Source organism: Balearica regulorum, chromosome 18, assembly GCF_011004875.1.
Source record: "Balearica regulorum gibbericeps isolate bBalReg1 chromosome 18, bBalReg1.pri, whole genome shotgun sequence".
NCBI classification, from domain to species: domain Eukaryota; kingdom Metazoa; phylum Chordata; class Aves; order Gruiformes; family Gruidae; genus Balearica; species Balearica regulorum.
The window spans coordinates 9,176,367-9,198,398 of NC_046201.1; the positions used below are offsets into that span (position 1 = coordinate 9,176,367).

Sequence of the window (22,032 nt, forward strand, 5' to 3'; positions counted from 1 at the left end):
CTGCATTTCAGAAAACATTCACCACTCAGGAGTACATCCAGACAGTACCTACTGGCTAGATCCCATCTCCACATTAACTGCTACGTTTTTATCCTTGTATGATGCAGGTTTTAGCTTCCTTTTGGCTAAATGCATACCTGTCACTAGTGACCTTTGGTAACACTGCCTGATTTCCAGGGACATGTACCAGACAACAAGCACTACCAAATGCTTAAAAAAGCCCTGAGGCAAAAAAGAAAACAAGAAAGAAATGTAATCACCACTTATGCAACCTCTGGTGGGACCTGAACATCCTTTTACAATGCTAATTCAATGAGACTATTGGCAAAAGATGTAATCAAAACAAATGCTGGTAATTTCCATATTTTTTTTAAACAAACAACATAACATCAAATGTGCTCCCACTAGTAGGCAAACTCTTACGTAGCCACACTGCAGAAACCTCGTGTGTAGTGATGAGCTGTACAGTGAACTGCTCTGTAAATTATGGCCAACATCTAGTCAAGTGATGTAAAAATTCAAAGCTGTTAGAGGAGTTTTATTGCAGATAAACATTATGTGTTTGCTATACACAGCTACCTTCCACAAAGTAGTAGAAATAGCCAATTCGTGTGTTTACAAAGAAACATGACCATCCTAGTTCCTTCATTCAAGATCAACAGCCATGATACAACATTGCACATCTTCCAGGTTTTATGTAGTATACTTTTTTCCAAGTGTATTTGCTATAAAAGTGTGAAATGATATACATGGAAAATGTGCAAACAAGATGAATAAATATACTACCTAATTCCTGGTTTCTACTTTGTAGTGTTTAGTGTTTTAAATATTACATCTGAAAAACGCTGTTTATGGAAGATCCAGAATAAATCAATTTCTAAAGTTTTTTATTTTAATTCTGTAACTTTCCAACTAAAAGCAAAACCACCATGATATGTTGCCAACAAAGATACTCTGTTAGTGGAATTGCAGAGTATGGGCCCAAAGAGACAAAGTTCAGCAAATCATTTCCATAAAGGCAGTTTTCATATGTGCTTTATTCATTAAAAATCAGCCTGTTGGCCATGTCTCCAGGAAATCAAGCTATATCTTATTTCAAACTTTTGAAATGAAACTTTATTCATATGCTAGAGAACATACACATGCCTTACCTGCAGTCATCACAAAGTACAATAAGGTAAACTGGACAATTGGTCGAACATGCCTTCAGCTTGAAGGTCACTACTACTTTGCCTGGATCTGATGAAACAACTGTATGTCACAGCTTATCTGTGTTTTCCAACTATATTGACTGGTTTCAGAGGAGATATTATCTGTCCCTAAAACTTTTCTCCAAATTTGACTTTATAACCATATAAAATTGCCCTATTAGAAGGAACTCTAAAGTAACCCACAGTTAAAGGATTGGATGATTGAAACAAGTATTGCCAGACGTGATTTTAACATTAAGCAGCTGTGGTTTTTTTAATCATGCTTCCTAAAAATATTATCAAAACCAAAGTTAATACAAATGGATTTATAAGAAGAGTTAACCTGCCACAGAACAGCACTCGGCAACTTCCAACTGCCCACAACACTTACTTCAGCATGCACATACCATGCCACAAGCACAAATATGCAAACTGCAGCTAAAGAAATCCTAAAACACGCAACAAAACTTCCAGCTTCACAGAAAAGAAGCAAAAAATTCACCACAGAATCTGGCATCAGCCCACAGTAGGAAAATAAATCTCTGTAACTGCTGTCAAATTCTCACTTCCCAGAAAACAACAGATAGAACAAATTAAAAGTGTAGCTCTACAGTTTCCACAATGCTTGTGTGTTCTCTCATTTTGACTACTGCATGAATTACTTGCTTTCATTTCTTTTTAGACTTCGGAAACATATGTTACAGATCCGTTCCACAAAATACGCTACTCGCCAATACAAAAGAAGTGCAGAAGTTTCACCATGACTCCTGCAGGACACGGAGCGTTTCTTTTGAGTTGATGGATGTTGGTTTCACAGTGTTGAACTGCAGAAAAGTGAAAGGCATCTTCAAGAAAAACTGATTACTTCTTTTGATCTTTGTTCTTATAATCATCAAACACACAGTGGTTGCCTGGAGACTCCTATAAAACTTCATAATTTGTAAAGAAACAAAGAAGGATGTATTACTTGTTATTTTTAATCTCCCATTACCTTAATTCTTTCAGATCACATGGCAAAAGGATCATTCCATTAATGCCTCACACCTTAATGAGGGAAGGTAACTGCAATGAATGTGGTGAATAGTTAGGTGACAAAGTGCGGAGGGAAGAGGTAAAAAGCTCCATCTTCAAGTAAAAATAACAAACTAGACTAGATACTAGAATACTGCTCATAAATTACAGATACAGATTTCCTTCAGTGTAGTCCTGAAAAGGATTACAGAGGGGGCATGTCAAGAACAGCCTTGTAGCTTAAGATATAAGTTCCAGACACATAACTATTCTACAGAAAATGCTCTAAAGTACTACAGGAAAATAGTTGCATAATGTTTAACAATAAATAAAAGACTGTTTTCAAGGAATAAGATTTCTAAAATATCCTATGCAATTTGAAATGGTTTAATTTCTTCTCTTAACAGTTTGTCTAGTTAATGTTTTATAGATTACCTTAAAAGACAAACAAAAAAATCACTACTCTCATCCACCTCACTGATATTTCCAGATGATAAACCTAACAAAGAATATATTAGTGGTCATTAATTCCCACTTTCCTTACATTGGCAGAACATCCTTTTTAATTCATGACATTGAAGGTAGAATTCTGATAAGTGTTTTGGATAGGCCAAGGCAGTAGAGATAACAGAGACTGCTGATAAGAGAATGAAGAGATAAAATAGCGTGATTTTTACAGTGAAGAGGCTGGCAGTGTCTCTAACAACCTTTCCTTGTATCCAGGTAGTTATAAATAGGGCCTGGAAGGAATGTGGTTGCATAATTTCAAGTTAACTATGAAGGAATATGACCCTATAAAAAGAAAAGCTACAGACATGAATTTATATTAAGCGTCTTCTGGATACAAGCTGCTAGCTTACGGCGATCCTGGCTCTTTGATTAATACCAGGTTATCCATCAAAAGATATGTCACTACTGTGCTTCACGAGTATAAAGAAGCCACGTATAGAGACGTGCTTGGGCAGAATCCAGCACAGGTCTAACAAGCTGTGGTTAGGCAACCAGGTTACCAGAGAGGGAGAAAGCCTTCAGCACTGGCGTACCATTGACTGCCTCTAGACTTTGAAGATGTGTAATAACGTTCATGAAGTGATCGCTCTTCTACAACACAGGCGCTGTTCGCAGATCAAATGCCTGTTTATAAGTGGATCAGGCAGGTACCTACACTGATTCTTCCAGACAACTTTATTTTGTTTCTTCACTTCCCCAGAGAACTTTTACTTGCAAAGACTCTTCAGTAAATGAAATATCCAGGGAACCAGTCAGGCATTTAAAGGAACACAATTCCAACTGATGATAACAGGAGGACGGTAAAACATTTCCTTCTGACAACATATTGCTCAGTCAGAATCCTCATGTTTAAAGTCCTTTATTTTCATATTCACAAGAATATGACTGAGTTTGTGTTCAATTTCATGGAAATTGAATTTCATAGCTTAAGTGCTGGAGGTTTTCAGGATATAGAATCCCAAATTTTTTTCTAAGGCTAATAGTTACTCAAATCCTAACAGCTGAGCTGAAAAAGTTTTGGCCTTGCCTGGCTATTCGTACTTCTTTGCTCTTTATGCTTGTCAATGAAGATGAAGCCAGCATGAGACACCAAATAAGACTGTCATTATACGTATTTCATGGCTACGAAGGTCTCTCAGGAGTGAGATACTCTATACTTCTCTCTCGGCCACACAAAGCAGCCAGGCACACAGCTGTTGTGGTTATAAACTGAGCTAGATAGATTTATTTTTTTTCTCTTGGAACTGTTTGCAGTTAGTGAATGCACTGATGCTCCACCTGCTGGAAAGAGAAATAAATGAGCTCTAGTATTCAGCAAGTTCTTTCTACAAGGAAGATGCAGGTCTCAAAACACAACCTCTTGCTGTCAGAAGACAAGAAAATAGCCAAGCATTTAGCTTGTCTAAGATTCTCTTCCCTGCTCTAAGAACTGTGCACAGATTTTCAGGTGCCTTTGAAAGCTTTTGTTTTCACTTTACATAGTAAACAACAACCTGATGATTCTGACTCTGTGCACTAATTGCTTTCAAGTAATACTTTTGCTAAGAATTTGATAGTTAACTTGTTTTGGGCAATATGGAATAGAATATGAAGTGGAAAAGCTGCTTCAATCCTCCTCCTCCTCCTCCCATTTGTACTAGCTTTTACTCTATTCTGAATTTTTCCAACAGTGACAGAAAAGTAGCAAAAGAGTCAAAAAGCAAACTAATTCAACAGTGTAAAACATCTGCTGATAGTTACCAGGCTGAGAAACTACAGAAACAAGTGCTTATTTTATACAGCATGTTTCTTGAGATCAAACAAAGATGTTTCAGATACGTCTATAACGATGCTTGGAAGAAGACTAATACCGACCCTCAGCCAGCCACTTGAATTGCTCAGTCTGTGCCACTTGACTTGCTCAGTCTGCCTCTACCTTATCAATAATTAATAGATTTCTGAAAATAAAATAAACATCTAAATTGACACATACATATATATCTCTAACACAAAACATTAACCTGATGATTAACAAACATCTCCAAATCAAAAAGAAGCCATAAATGTCAGCCACCATCCCTGCTGAACTGTGACTTGTAAAGATGATGAGAATGCTGCTCTAACTGGTGGGACCTCATTACGTTCCATCTCACTAAAGCCAAAGACTCCAGAATACAGAAGCAGAACCTCTGCCCGTCCCTAAAAATCCAACATTTTAAGTAAGCAAACAATTGTTTTATTTTGCCTTTTCAGATTTGTGTTTCTGGGGACTAGTAGACTGATATTTTCAAAAGCATCTCGATAACCATTAAAGCTATAATTTCTGAGCAAGATTATTTTCTTATCTAACTAAAACTTCTAAGGACAACACCAAATAATTTTCTCTGCTGGAGTTCAGTATCACAGCAGCAAGAACAGCAAAAATAGTGAAAGATTCACTAATGTCCAAAGGGAAAAACTGCAGACAGTTCAGATCCAAATTTTGTGATGTCTGACAGCATTAATGAGTGATAATGAGCAACACTTGAGATCATACAGAAATCACTAATATTCAAGACATCAAAAACCCCCTTGTGACTTGGTCCAGATAACTTTTTCTAAGCCATAGATAACGTACCTTAGAACACTCCCTGCTTTGCCTAACACGACATACATACACAGCAGTGATGAAAAAGGTGATTTATACCAATTACTGACTCGTAGCACAGAAGGGCAAATAAGAAGAGAGCTGCTGCTTATTTTCTCAGCAGCCAGCCTCAGAGGAAAGAAGGTAACTAAGAGACTTACTCCTCAATACGTTATTTCCAACAGCCAAAAAAGGTGGGGGTGTCTATCTGCAAAGGATGGAATGAAGTGGTAGAAAGGCCTTGCGATACCGAATTACTTTTCCCAAAATATTATTTTCCTGATGTGAAAATAACAATTGAGAGAATAAGCAAGTAAAGGCATAAAAGTGTCACAACACAAGCAATGCTCTTCTTTTTGATTTACATATAGTTATATGCAAAGCTCTCTTTAAAGAATGTTAAAATTCCAAGATGATAGGCAAAAACTTGGAAATACCCAAATTAACAATGCTTCTATAAGAACGATCACGAAAGAAATATTTGAACGTCCTGAAGGTCATATCCATTATAACTATCAAAGAAACAGGAAAAAAACTGGGAAAAGACCCCACAGGCCTGAGCATCTAAATAAATTAGAAAACTTTTTAGAACTGAATCCTAGAAATGACATACTCTATTCTGTAAGAAAAAAAACCAGCATAGAACTTCACTTTAAATCCTCTCATTTTAAGACAACTCTTAACTTTCCTTAACTTTTTTGCAACACCCTTGCTAACAGCGCAGGGCATAACTACAGAACAAACGAATCGCTATCCCACTGGGTTTCAATTCTTACCTGTGGGGGTCTTACTGGGATGATGCTGCCCACCTGCTCCTTGCTGGGGAGGAGGACTCGCCCCTGCTTGTCCAGTACCTTGCGCTGGGCTGGTGCCGGTCAGAGTCCCCGTAGGCAGTGGCTGACCCCGCTTTAGGAGCTGCTTCTGTTCTTGCTGGCGGAAGCGTGGAGGCACCTCACGAGGCAGGTAACGGGACGCGGCTGGCTGCTGCCCATTAGCAGACGCACGCTTGCCATTGCTGCTGTTGGTAATAGTGCTGGTGGAAGTACTGGTACCGGTACCGGCAGGTTGGGGCTGGCTTAAACTGGTCTTAATAGGTTCTGGCACTACATTAAAACAAAAACAAAAATGGCTTTAATATCAGAAAAGTTGTGGGTTTGGTTTGGTTTTTTTTCCTGTAACTGAGCAAAGGGATAGTGTTTTTCAGTCTCTCAAACAACAGTTGGCAAAACATAGGCTATAAAATACGTAAAATATATTCTAAATAGAGAAGCGTTACGACCAGAACTCAGGGCTAGTTTACTATGTAAGCAGCCTCCTGAAAAATTTAACATAACAATTTTGAAATCTACATCTAAAAACCTGATTTTGTACGGCTGTAAAATTTATGTAATGGAATACAGCTGACAAAGGCTTCACACCCAACTCCGTGAGAGCCTACATGTCTTTTTTTAACTGGGCAACCCCCCAGCCTTCTCTCACACACCTCCCAGGCTGTGAGAGAACCAGCAGCACGGAACAGAGAAGTTGTTTACTGTAAGTATCTGGTACCCGCTGCATAAGGAGAGGAGAGAGAGCATATAGGCTGAAGCCAGAGCGATCTATATACACACAATCAAGTTCATGTCAACACTCCCATAGACACAAATGTGTATGTCTGTGGATGTGTCTGCGTGTTTATACCAAGTAAGGTTTTGGAAAGTACAACACGACAAAGAAAAATACCGATTTCCTATTAACTCTGCAACAGAGCAAGTGAAAAAACTTCTTAGATGTTTTCACTTCCAGCATTTCTAAGACATCTTGGATTGTTGTCAAAACAAGATGTCAAATAACACACCCCCTAGAACAGTAAAGTAAAAGCCCAGTAAATAAAAGGATGGCTAGAAATAATGGTTGTTATGCTCAAATAGTGTGCAGGAAAAAATAATATAAACAAGAAATAGTGGCACAGAATAACTGTTTTTTGAAAATTGGAAGAGTTATTAGGACACAGAAAGTAGCATACTGTGAAATTTGCATTTCAGAAAATTAATTCAATTGAAAAGGAGTGTATATTAGAGGGGAGGAAAGTTTCCAGATAATGAAAAGCTGTAAGAAAAGTTTTGAAGTAAAGATTAATTTGTGTTACTCCTGCTTTACTCAATCTGTAGACACATGTGCAAATACTTTGTACCTACAATGATGCACAAATAAATTCTATGTATTGGGATTTAAAAAGAAAATTATGCTCACTGGCAATTTATTCAATAAATAATTTTTAAGGACTTCAAAAATACAGGACTTATGTTTTCAAAAGTTATGATTAAAACTCTGGTGATAATTAGTTCCTTTCACTGGAAAGGCTGGACGACTTACACAACTCTTTTGCCACAACAAATCTATTCTGGGGAGATACTTTTTTAATCCAATGTCTTACAAAACCACCAAGTTACTGTACCTCACTGAAGAGCACAAGAACCACTGCCGCACTTTGCGAAGTCACATCCCAAGCGTTTCCCTGCAAAGCACTCCTCATTCCTGAACTGACCCTGCAGAGCGGTACCAGAAAGAAGCAAACCACCACCACACTTCAGTTTTACACCAAGCTATGCGCTTGCAAGAATGCAGGTGAACGGGCACAAGGACAAACAAGCCCACAACGTTATTTTTCCCCGTATCGCAAGCAGACTGAAGGGAAACTTGCTCATCTGTAGTAAGGACGACTCCACTCCAGCTGCAAAATGGATTCCATCGTGTAAAACATGAACATTATTTTAATCAATGTTAGCACTACTTTTAATGATAAAAAAGCTTTTGTCTTTCACAGAAAGGGGCTAATTCCCCAGTAAATGTAGAGCGCATCTGCTACAAGTACCAAACCAGCCAACTAGTTCACGCTAAGACAGAAAGAACACCTCGACATATCCCATCTTCTGATTTAATAAATGTGTTGAACAGTCTACAGGATAGGCTGAAGACATAAATTTGTAAGTGCAGTTTACATTGCAGAGAAATAAATTTATATGGTTATTTGTACATCAGTATTTTCGCATGAAAGTAACAAGCTTTCCTCAAATCTTTCAAGTCTAAAACCTTTAAACATATTAAATACTGTCTCAAGTGTTCCTTTTCCATAGTTTTAGCCTCCTCTTTACTACCAGGACAAAATACAATGTCCTATAAACACTACTGGAATTAAAATAGCATTAAGTTTTAAAAACAAGGATAAATTCTGGTTGTTCTCTACTTAGGCAAAACGCATTGCCTGTTACAGTACTTGAACCTTTTATTCCTTACTGTAACACATCTTCTGAATGGTTTGAAACAGGAGGGAGGAGAAGAAAGAGGAGATGTGACCATTTGGTATTGAACAGAACGGTCATTTAAACTGCACGGTAACCTACCGTGCCCATCTAGAGCACCCACCGCTTTTTTTTAATTCAGCAGTTTTTCAGTTTTGGCTGTGAGACTGCTAATATTAAGATGAAATCACACTGCCTATAGTCATGAAAGCATAAATTTTCAGGCTTCTAAGGATCTCCCATAAAACAAGTTCAAAGACCTGACCCAACAGCTTATTCAGTGCTCACACAAAGCTTTTGTTTTTCTCGTGGTCTTTCCCTAAACCTTTGTAATAAGCATTTCAGGACACCCTAATCTTCTACATTTGCACTCCAGGCATGTATCTGATACGCTACATACTGACCTTGCCTGAAATAAGCTGGCCAAACCCACCCTGGCGTGGAGCGGAATTTGCCGGCACAGCTTGGCACAGAGAGGTCAGCAGTGCCGAGTCCCTTTGGGAACAGCCACGAGGGAGCCGGGACAGGGGTACCGGGAGCAGAGCAGAGTACGGCTGGCCGGGAACCGCACCGGTTTGTTCAGCTCGCTTGGCAGCATCTCCCAGAGCCGCCCGGCCACACGGATGAAACCTCTGAGCTTGCTAGACACACCGACCCGAGTATTCCTCCAGCTTATCACAACCGTGTCCGACAAGCATGAATTGCATCTCCCGCCGTTATAGGTACACTATAAACCAGTACTCGGCCTCTCTCCGGGTCCGACTCACCTGGAAAACAGATCGACTTCCACACACAAGTAGGGAACAGGCAGCAAGGTGGGTCGAGGGTGGTTTCAAAGCCAGCAGGGGCTTGGACAAGCAAAAATATGCCTGGTTTGACAGCAGCACTGTGCTTCTCCAAGACTTTTATTTTGGAAGCCTAAATAATTTCACCTATGCTTACTTCTATAACAAAAAAGGAACTTTGAATATAAAGAATTAGAGAAGTACTAGTAATATCTGAAGAGCAGAGAATAAAACCTTCTTTTCCTTTTCAAAATATACCACCAGCTTTGGAACAGTTTATCCTAACTCCAACAATTAAAAAAGTAGATGAAAATGTCACAAAATGCAGAATAATTCATTTCAAATATCAAATTTACATATTCAACATGTATATGAAAACTATTTTGTTTCCGCAATAGATGTCACTCACTTGATATAAAATATTACGTAGTTTTAATGGGTCTTTTTTAAGTCCTGTCTACCATTCCACCTGGCCTTTCAAAATATTACAGTATAACCTATGAATTCAGCCGATCCTCTCACTGAACAGCAGTCCCTCCAGAGACGAATCTCCCTCCAGGTCCCTGGACAGCCTGCCACGGAGCCACGCAGAGCTCCTGCGGGTCACCACCACCGCCGGCCCGGCAGTACCGAACACGCTGTGCACGGAAAACACGGCTTGGGCTCAGGCTCTCACCGTCCAGCATCCTGGGTTTGGGAAGGCAGCAGCCCCTGGGACTTGTGTGTGCACGTATCTAAAGGCTGTTGTGCAAACTTGAAGTTGTATCAAAAGCTAACTCCTGCTTAGTTTTGCCTTCTTTGACAAATTGAAAGGATAATTAAGTAGTATCACTTTTTATGTTTTTGAAGAAAGTGTGCATTTCCATTTCATTTGAGAAATAGAGAGCAGAAATGGGAAAATTATGAGATCCTGGGGTGGTATTATTATTATTAGTAGTACTACTACTGTTACTACTGCTGCTATTATTAGAGACATAAGCATTTACCAACACTGACACTTCAAGTACTTCTGCAAAGGATGAAGCTGTACGTGATTTGCCTGCAGCCACAAGATTCGGAAAGAGCACTCCAGACATAGTCTGACCTACCAAAAATACAAAACCTTTTCAGCCAGGAAGTTTCCCCAACTCGGATACTGGCCGCACCATGCCTTGGCCCAGCAGATGGGAGAGAACAGCAAGGAAGGGGAGGAAGAGGGACGGGCAGGAGGCGGCAGGCGGGTGGGGGCGAGGACTGCTCCCCCACGTTGCCACCCCACGTCCCACCGAGCTCAGCTCAGCTCTGGCCATCAAGCACTGAAGCGCTCCCAGGTCCCCATCGGCTGGGAACAAAGGTTGGAAGGGACAATCGAATGGCAGAGTGAGAAACGATAGCCTGCTTTGATTTGCCTTTTTTTTTCTTTTTTTTTTTTTTTTAAACTAAGAAATGAATTTTCCATGGAATTCAAGAAGTGTACAAGAAAATTAAACCACAAACTGGCACCGTGCCAGCAGAGTCGATATTTGTCTGGCCCCAAGATTTTCTTAAGGAATATTAATTAATTGGAAATGTATTTCAGAGAGCAAGGCAGGCTGCTTTTTAAAAAGCATTGTATTATTCTCAGTACTGTATAGCATCTGATACTTCCAAATAGGTGTGCATATATAAAAACCCCACCACTAATGGAAGTCATAGAATACACAACACTTTTTGCTTTAACGTAAATTAACAAAGCTATTTTCATTACAAAGGTGTGGCCAGGAAAACCCGATTTCACCATTAGAAACAATGTTTCCCTCTACATTTCTGAATCATAGATGAGAGAAAAGAACAAAGAAAATCAAAATATCAAGCACACTGTAATTTAGAATAAAAATATTTCTGCATATTAATATTACCGGACTTTTTTTCTAATCAAAGTGGTTTTTATTTTGTACATCAAAATCTCTTTAAGACTAGTTAAATGGAAGCTCTTGCAAGAATACTGTGTATACAAATCATGGTAGCTGGAAAATAACTGTTGAATTACACCAGTGACAGGAAATAAAGCTAAAAGTGTGAACAACATCATAGGAATAGGCTTGATTCCCAAATGCCAGCTTCGTATCAGGCTAGAATTTAGCCTTCCAATTTAGACTTCCAACACAGCAACAATATTTGGAGAATGTATGTTACACAGACAATTCAGCTGTATTCTTTGACAAAACTCAACACCTATTTATTAAAGTCATCTTCGGCAATGTTTAAGCAGCAATTTTCATTTGATATGCACTGTGAGAAACATTTCCCATTCCAAGTGCCTACATTAAGATTTCCTAATTATTAATTGCCATACGATATTCGCTCTAAGAGCGTTTTTATAAACCATTTAGACCTCCTTCTTCCTACCACAGCTGTATTTTGAGATGAAGGCTATCACCCCTTGCAGAACATACCACGTACAAAGACATTAATATTTTAGCAAACTGCAGGCTAAGAAAGCATAACCAGACAGCAGCCTTCGCATCCAGCACGGCGGTGCCCGTGGTCAGCAGGGGCTGCCTAGAACACTGATGCTCTGTGCGCTATACGTTTAATCAGCCCCAAGGGCCAACCTGCCAATCTATAGAGGGACCTTGCCGGTCCCCGAAGGAGAAGCCTGTCGACCCTTTCACCTGAAAGGAATACACTGTCACGGCTAATGCTATGTGGGCAGCTGTCTGAAATCCAGGAATTAAAAATGTGGCCTTTATGGCAAAATTTGCTTTAATGCTAAAAAATATGATTTCAAATGTATGGGGGAAAGGATTTAATACAAAGTGATTTTCATAACTAGCACATGATTAAAGAGCTAAAGCAAAAACATTTAAGTAGAAAGCCTCTTGTAGAAATACAATTAAAGGCATAAAATAAAAGCCTTGAGATTGCTTGCTCTTAAGATGTTTGTGATGGGTATCTGCTTATTGCACATTCTGAGTGCTGTACATATACTAAACAATGAGCTTGCTTGTAATAATTATCAGTACTTAATGGTATCTAAACTTCTTAATCCAATTTTACCCAAACAAATCCAATAATTACTCCATATGCTTTTTGATGCTTACAATCTTGGGAATCCCAACTGCATAAAAAAGTGTTACAAGCAATTGTAGGTGGATTTTATTAATATAATGAATAGGATCAGTCTAACAGATTTCAATTACAACAATAGCTTTTAAGTACATTTCTATGACATAAGGAAAGAACATGCATAAATGAAAGAAACTGGTTAAGCCACATAATACTGATTTATGGCAGCTTTTTCCTTTCATTCACCTCATTAACATTTCTCTGTATTTCAGAATCCCCCACTCCAGCTCCATAAAACTTGCATTTCTAAAGCCATCAAGGACCAGACATTCCAGAAGAGAAACAGTTAAACCCAGAAATGCATTCTTGGCTGCTACTGTGACAGGATTTATTTACAGCTTCTATTAAACACAGCAGCTCCATTACAAAGTGCTGGATGTGAGAAGAATTTTTGATTATACAATGCCAATGCCTCACTGCGCTAAACATATCATGCCAGTGTATTATTTTTTTCCTTCAGCAATTCGTTCAGGTCATTGTTTGATGGGTTTATGAATTCATTACAGGAAACAGATGGATCCCATAATTCAGAGCTATTCTTCCAGCCAATCATAAGGGCATTTTTTTTTTTTCTCATCTTGCTCCCCCCTCCAAATCAACCTTAATGAAGCCACTTCCTCCATGTCCAATTCCCCGCACATACACACTGCAGCGACAACTGGTGCTTATTAAAGCAACCTCCAAACACGAAAGGCTTTCAAAATGAAGCTGAATGGGAGCACGCTCATACACAGACACCCCTATGAAGTCAGACGGAAAGCCACGAACTTACCCAATCAGGTGAAGATAACAAAAAAATACAGGATTGTAGTGGGCAAAAACAGATGTCCTGGTTAGTAAGAAATCCATTTTTATATGCTGAAAAAAGTCTTCCTTTAGGAAAAAAATGTTGCCCCCCCAATCTACTTTCAATGGATGAATTTTCATTTAGCAAATTACCTCCTTTGTCTACTAAGCGCTGGTATTTCTTATCCACAGTGACATCTACTGGCAAAGGTAAAGGTATTTCAGTAAACTATTGCATAAAACCCTAACACTTCCTAATGTTTCTATACAAAAGTAAGCAATTTTCTGTTTTGGTTCTCCCTTCTCCCAAGCACACAAACTTCTCCTAAAACCCCCCCTAAACCCAAAATATGAACAGCAGAAAAGTTAGGGTCTAAAGCCAAGAGAAATCCCAAAATTAGTTTTCAACAGTACTCATCTTTAAAAATGTAACCAGAACCTGCAGTTTGACATCAAAGTCTACAGTCAGGCTTAAAAGTAAAAATACATGCTCTGTAACTGCCTTAGAACTGTAACACTGTTTATTTAAATAAACACTTTGATTTTGTACTAATTCTTGAGCATACCATTTATTTACCGCTAAGCACAAATAAAGTCTTTTCCTGGTTTATTTCCCTCTTCGTTCGACCTGACCACAGTGCGTCTCCTCCTGCTTCCTCTTCCAGACGTTTCCTCTCCACTTCCTTCCCTTGACTTTTGAAACATTTCCTGCCTCCTTTCAACATACCACTTCTAAAGCTTCTCACCATGACCCACCCTTCCCCACAGTCTCTGCAGACTCCTCTCACTTCTACCAACTTAGACCTTCTATACAGAACTTGAAGTTTTTCCCAGGAAGTTTGAAGTCAGCCTAGGAGTTAACAGGAAGCTGCAAAGTTAATGGAAAACCTCTAAATCAATTGTTAGGATTTCTCGACCATCTTCGATAACTCGGTTTTGTATAACTTAGTGGCAAGTTCCTCAAAAAGACGGACTATTGAAACCCTCATCCCTGCTCTGGTCTCCCCTCTACTTCAGGAGGAGTGATGGTATGTGGTGTGGTCATACAGCAAATCTCAGCCTCACACCTCCAGAAACCACCTTTACTTCTTAATAATTGCTATAATTTATATATTACCCAACCTGCAACTGATTAAAACTAGTACTTTAATGCATTGTTATACACTGCATAATTAATTAGAACAGCCACAGCTTACAACTCCAGAAAAGAAAAAGAAATCAAAGCTCTGAATACACATTCACCCATCTAGAACTGCACCAGCTTATACCCAAACCACATTTGAAAAGTCTTTTTACAACAACAGGAGAAAGAAGAGTTTTTAAAAACTGATTCTGTGAAAGACAGACTTTTTTTCAGGAAATACCTACAGGTGAGGGCTCTCCTGCTTGTTTTGGAGTCTTTTTAAAGTCATGTTTGCCAATACATTCGCTGGCTGATGGAACCCTCCAACCATAAATAAGTGGTCCCGGTTTCGCGTGAGACGGTATCTATGCTAGGATGAATCCAAACCCCACTCTGCAGCTCCCAGTCTGATCTCCTCATCTGAACACATTTCACAGCCTTCATCAAGATATGAGCATAATTTATTCTAAAACTATATTCAGACATATGATCATTGCATGAAGGTAGCAGATAACTATCCACCTGTCCTGGTTTCAGTTAAGTTAGAGTTAATTTTCTTCACAGCAGCTAGTACAGGGCTGTGTTTTGGATTTGTGCTGAAGGCAGCGTTGACAATAGAGAGATGTTTCTATCTATCTATCTCACTCTTCCGATTCTCTCCCCCATCCCACCGGGGTGGGGGGTGAGCAAGTGGCTGTGTGGGGCCGAGCTGCTGGCTGGGGTTAAACCACGACACCACCATAAATTGATATATATTTGGCCCTGAAATTTATTTGTTATCTATTCAGTGGATTGCAGTTCAGTAAAAAAAAAATTTCTAATTTTGATGCTGCGAAACCTCCTTTGAAAATATGTCATCCAGAAAGATTTTACAACCGTCCGTGGGAAACCAATATTTTATGAGAAACCATAATAATTTATAGGGCCCACAGCGACAAGCCATTCACAAATCATCTTCCCAAGAGTGAGACTTCCATATTACCTCTTAGAAATTAAAGGTTTTAATCTTCATTCCTGGATCTGCTAGAACCATATAAATATTAAAGCAAGGTGGAAAGTGTATTCCATTTGGTTGCATTTCACAATTTTTGAAATATTAAATATTCTTTCCTTCAACAGACATTGGTGTTAACGGCACCGTGGGTTGTTCAAAGCTCCCCACCAGTTGACTGGCCAGCTGGCAGACTAACCACAATAGATAACCATTAAATTCACATTAAAGATTTTCCTCAAGACCTCAGCAGATAGGTGGGACAGGGAAGTAATGGCACTAAGGCACTGTCACGCACCCAGCTGCACATCTCAAGGAACCTCTGTGGATCTCCTACCAAATTTGGTCAGGATTGGCCAAGAATTTCTAAAGCTAAATGGGAAGACTGAGACAGGAATACAACCCAATCTCATAAGCCTCATCTCCTTAGGAAACTAAGCCAAAAACATACTCAGAAAATGTATTTACTAGAGCATTTTTCCATAGTTTTAAATAAAGTGTCTCTAAACCTGTGGGTCTGCACTGTTTTTGCAAAGTTAATATCGATAAATTCTGTATTAATGAAGAAAAGAGTAGAAATCTTTGGGGGAAAATTAACAGGAAAAATTAAACAAACTATAGCTACATAAATCATGGAATAATGGAGGAACTTAAGTATTTAACAAATAAGACATTTTAAACAGATATCGCCTCAGGTACTGATGGAAAACCATACAAGATCCCTACAGTGTAAGGGCCTCATTTTTCTGCAGGCATTAGGAGGCTGTGCAGACAAGACCCCTCCAAATCACTAGCACGAAATTTCGTGACCTGCTTTCTCTTAGTCCTTGTGCCTTCTCAGGCAATTCCACATTCTTTCCCCATACTACCCTACCCACACTCCCACTGTGTACTCTCTTGCCCTTCTTTTTCTCTCTCTCTGCATCCTAGGGTCCTCCTGGCCGCATATGCATGTTTCAAGTTTGTCTTAATAAACCCACCGTTGCCCCGCTTGTGTCCATAACTCTGCCCCTCTCCCCGGCACCTCTCGGCCTCACCTCTGCCTGTAAACTGGGCTGTAAGAGCTTCTGAGGTTTCTAATGCTATTTCCTTGGCTAGAACTTGGTGTCTTAATACACTCGCTTTATAAGACCCGTTTGAGATAGCCATGCCTGGCTTGAATTCGTCCCTTGTTAGCCCTTATAATCTTTTTCTCATCATCATCTGCTTTTCTTCCCAATTCATTTAATTACAGGTGTTACCTTCTTAACTATTGGCTTTATGCAAAGGTCTGAAACACAGAAACATTGATCCACCACCTGCCTCTCCTTATTTTGACTCTAGAGCAGTATATCCACAAATCTAGCTGAGCCCTAACTCCTACCCTGACACCCCTTTCCTCCTCCCTCCACTCAGACCCAGTCACCCGCTTCAGTTCAAACAAATTCTACCTGTATTCTCACATTTTCCATCCGTGACCCGCCATCCAAAGTCCTCTCTATACATCTTCACTTCTTAACGGTTTCTGACATGAAATTCTTACTTGAAATTGTCATAAGCAAATTGTGTAAATGTGAGCTAAATGTAAAATGGGTTGAAATGTTGTCTGGGAGAATCAATGATTTGCTGTCAAAACAGAAGTATGTTTCAGCATAGATTCCACGGGGACTTGATCCGAGCCTATGCTGTTCAATATTTTCGTCAACAACTGGATGATGGACTAGAGAATATCCTTATTACATCTGCGAATGACACCAAGCTAGGGAGAAAGAAGATGGGGGTGATCAGATTGCTATGTGATGGGATTGGAACTCAGCAATGATAAACTGGAGAAGTGGTGTGAAAAAGCGACTGCAATTCAATAAGGAAAGTCATATTATTAGGCAGGAAGAATTAAATGCAGAATAGCCATCAACTCGTCCCACAGCAGTTCTGCAGAAAAAGATGCAATGGCTTAGCAGATCACAAACCAAAGAGAATTTAAAAGATTGGGCTATTGTAAGAAGACAAGTGTTGTAATGAAACAAATAACCAGCTATAAGGCTCAAAGTAACCTTTCTACTTCAGTTTGGCATCTTAAAGCCTTCACTAAAGCACTGCCTGTACCCATGGGTGGCCATCTCTCTTCAAGAAAGACCTGGACCACCTGGAAAGAGCACAAAGGAAACAGAAATCTGAAAACATGAACTACCACAGCAGACAGAAAGCAAAGAAGTAGTTCAGTCTAGAAAACACTGGGTACACAAAGAAAGAAAAAAGAAAAGGAAGAAAAAAAAAAAGGAAGAGGAGGAAATAATTTGCTGCATCCCACAGTGAATAAGACAAGACTTGCTGGGTTTACGTAGCAGCCAGGGAGATTAAGATTTAAATTTCTAACAATAAGGATAATTAAGGATTATCCGCAGACACGATACAGGTTTGGTGATCTTGTCTCAGAGCAAGAGGATGGAATAGATGACCTCTCAAGAACCTTTCTAGCATTATTTTCTACAACCCTACATGTAAAATAGAGCTCCAAATCCATCTTACTTAGTTCTCCCACTTCTCTTAGCCACAATAAAGAAATTACTTTTCTCTCAAATTGATAAGTCACAGCACTCTCTCCAGCTTCTGTTGTCTTTTAAATAAGTTTAAGATATGGTCTTTCTTCATCAGCCCCACTTGTCCAGATTCCTCTCCAATTTTGTTCTTAACATTAACTTGAAATTCTATCAATACCAAATGACATTTTATCCTTCCACCAGCAGTGGGTTTGCATTCTCTTTGTAAGCCAGTCACAGCCCACCTTGCTGCAGATTTGTGTGATTCAACAAGTATTTTTAAATGTTTTCTTCAATCACATTCTACATTATCCAGGTTGGTTTCCCATGCAGTAGTCTTGTGAAGAATACTTATACTTTTAACAGCTTCTAATATTTTCCTTACTGCTTTCCTCCATGTTAGCACTGATTAGAATTTTAATTTTAAATTCACAATTAATTAGCTGTGCCATTAAAAATGGTACAGCTAATTAGGTTGATAGGTTGTCATCAACAATAGATTGATAATCCAAAGCAAATATGATGCTCTTTCACTGCAAGTCAAGCGCTCTCGTGTTTATTGAAGGCTCTGAGTGCACACACATGGTTTACCATGGCCTAATTGATGAACAGAAATTGGACCATATACATCAGGCCTCAAACTTAAAAATCCAAGCCACAAATCAAGATTCTGGGTAACGGAACAGTTAAATTACCATAGCTACATTCCTTCAGGATGTGAACTGACAACAGATGGTACCTTTCAAGACTTAACAATTCGTCTGTTTTCTTTCAAGCAATAGTTCTCCAATTTACAGGCGATGTGAAGCCGCATTTATGAATTCATGTAACTCAAATACCAGTATGAATCATGTACGTCACTCTACACACAGACTTATCCAAATATTCACCCATTGTAAAGCAATGACAAATAGATAAACAAATACATCTTGCTAGAAGCTGGTCTCTAGACTACGTTTGTCCTGAAGCCTCTGACATTTCAGCTCAGGCATATTTCATTTAACGTGTCATCACACATTTAACTTTGAATTCAGACTCCTGTAAACTGAATTCCCACCTCCAGAGCAGGACAATGCACTGACATTAGAAAGCCAACTTGCCTATTAAAAAAGGAAAATAATGAAGCTATTACAAGTTTTTAATCACTCATGTTAATAACATTAAGAAACAACAGCATTAAGAACTGTCTAAAAAGGACAGAAGGGAGATAAGAGTCATTGCTGAGATGATTAGCTCGTGTAAGAAATTACTCTACGATGAAGTGAGTGGGTGGTGTGAGGAGCAGAAAAGGCTTCGGCTCTGTGTAAGCACTGCTCAGCCGTAACAAAAACACCTCTATGTAACAAAACCATCTCTATACTATCAGCACTGCTTTCAGCACAAATCCAAAACGCAGCCCCACAGTAGCTCCTATGAACAAAATGAAGTCTATCCCAGCTGAAAGCAGGACAGAGGGCAGCTCTGAATGAAGAGAGGAATTACTCAGCTAGTGTTTAGAAACATTTGCAGAGGGGTTTTTTCAGGTTTCTGATAGAAGACTTTCCTATGAAGTGAGTTCAGCCCTCTTCACAGCTAGAGAATTCACATCTTCTGTTCCTTTCCAGAGTATTTAGAGACTCTAAACTCCACCAACCAATTTTAAAAAGACCTACTAGGCAAACACGCTAAGTTCTAGCCCACCAACAGGATACAAGAGTCTCACAAACACAATTTCAACAATTTGTTAACACAGTAAAAGATTATACCTTTTTACCAGGAACAAGTCACAGGCAAGACTTGTCATAGGGCTCCCTCCTTCACCTCTGCTCTCACCCTCCAAACCCTTCCTAAGTGTTGTTCCAGGCAATGCAACCCCATCAGACAATAAAAGAGTCAAAGACAAGAGAAAACAGCTAAGAGTTACATTACGTGATGCTGACATTATCATCACATCAGGTACTACTGGGAAAATCCAAGCATATAACAACATTAAATAACTTCATACAGAGTCGCGTAAGAAGTCTGGGTAGAACCAGCAATTGAGTCCTTTAATTTTGAGCTGACTGTGTGCATTTAATCTCATTAGACAATGTCTTACACACAGTTTTCATATTTAAAGGCTTTTTTTTTTTAAATAAATTTACAAATGGTGCTAAGCCATCACACTGGCAACATTCTTTTTTCTTAATTCCACAGGCCACTTCCAGATGCAGACTGAACAGCAAATAACTCTTTACAGTAGAAATCCACTCATTAAACCATTCACACAAACAGATAAATATGAAAATTCACAGTAATTAGTACGTTCATAAGTAATTGACAGTTAGGATAATCTCAGCGTCTACTGGTTTACTGTATACAAGAGCCTAAAATTTCATTTGCACCTTGAACAGTGATGCATCTACAGGTTACAGTTCACATGAATACGTGAGATCAACGTGTCCAGGACATGCCAGACCTACCGGGGGTGCGTGTGCCCCAAATCAACACCCTAGGGATGCCTTAGGCTATAAAGCGTGTATACACAACAACTTGTATCAAACGCACACCGGGTCTAACACAGCCTGGACACAGCAGATTCACTATACATATGCACACATTTTTGTTCTGGAAAACAAAACCACAGCTTCTCCAATTGTTTTATTTACCATTTGGGGAGGGGGGGTGCAGGGGGAGCAGGCTGCATTGTTATTTAACTCCTTTTAGACATTTCTATGAACGCATGGTGTCAACTGCTTGCAGATTACAAGTCCGCTGGTGAGATATTAAGTATAATTTTTACTGACACTGGCTGTGCTGCTGAACTCATGGGACTATGCATACATGTCAAATTGACTAGAGTTCTGTGTAAACACAAAGCCTTGGCTCTACTGTCATGTACATTTATGGTACCAAGTGAGTATTTTATGTGCAATACTAAAATAGTAACAATATTGCGGGCAACCAGTGAAAGGCCTCTGTAATTTTGGCATAAACCTTCCAGTTCACATTCTATCACAAAAGAAGGCTTAAGGGTATGTTTCTACTACAGTCCTAAAGATAGCGTAGAGATATCCAAGCTATCATTTTAAATCAGCCAGCACAAATAACTGAAGTAGTGCCAACAGAGAGTTCAGCATGGACCAGCCTCCCCTCCTCCCCAGCAGCGGGGATATATCCCAAGTTTCAGGTAGCATCTCCAAGAGAAACTCTGTATGTAGCCAATGCAACGAAAGCTAAATCTGAAATATTTTGGCCTTAGATTTCAAAGTCTGAATCCTTATTGGGCTAACTGAAGATGTGTTTGTTTATATTTAACAAAATTATTTGGAAAATCAATGTTTTGAGGAAGTAGGTTCTTAAAAACATACAAAAACCATAGGGATATCATTACCACCTTAGGAGACTGCACCTACAAAATTTCACAGATTTTAGATCTAGAAAAATGTTTGGGGTTCTCCATCCTATTTTGGATGCAGTTCCTAGCATTGGACAGACAAGTAGTCCTATGGAAACGTCACTCTTTTGCCTTCAGAAATGAGCAGCTGAGAAAAATTTGAAGCCCAACAATAAGAATGATTCTTTACTCAGATAAACCCAATTAAATTAAAGTCACACTCTAGAGAAAAAACAAACTACTGCTTAAGTCTGCATACTGATCTAGAAGTGAAAAAAAGAAACTATACTGGACTTAAAATTTGTATTTCAGTTCTTTTGATACTTCCTCTTAAATCTCAACATGGCATATAATACGCAGATAGATTTTTCTTAATGAGTTTCCCAAAGACAGCCTCTTCACTGGACATTTTTTGTTTTGAACTAAGAGTTCATCTACCTGATAGCAAAGGCTGAAGAATCCAAAGCAAACTCTTCATTTCAGATTCAACGCAGAATCTGAAGCAAACTCTCCATTAATTCAGTTTAAGCTGAACAGATTTTTCTATCTCTCCAGTGCCATCATGCATTAATGCCACATATGAAAAACAGGATTTCAATTATTCAGAAACATGAAGAAAACAGTTCCAGCAGTTTTCAGACCTCATTCTTTTCAGATTATTCAGGAAAACTTCCTAAATAAAAACAAACTAAAACTTGACTGGGATTCTGCAATCATTTCACTGCAGCTAAGATGAAGCAAAAAAAAAACCCAACCAAACCTCGGCTCAATTTGTTAAACATAATCTGA

The 22,032-nt window shown here is 39.1% G+C and overlaps 1 protein-coding gene across 18 annotated transcripts in view; it reads right to left on the reverse strand.

Annotated features, from left to right (window-relative positions):
- The window catches only part of TNRC6C (trinucleotide repeat containing adaptor 6C), a 108,232-nt gene that overhangs the window by 49,430 nt on the left and 36,770 nt on the right, over positions 1-22,032 (reverse strand). For all 18 annotated transcript variants that reach the window (XM_075770913.1, XM_075770912.1, XM_075770930.1 and 15 more), the window contains one exon: positions 6,093-6,419. In XM_075770913.1, the coding sequence (XP_075627028.1) occupies positions 6,093-6,419 (327 nt within the window). The remainder of the gene's footprint in view (positions 1-6,092; positions 6,420-22,032) is intronic.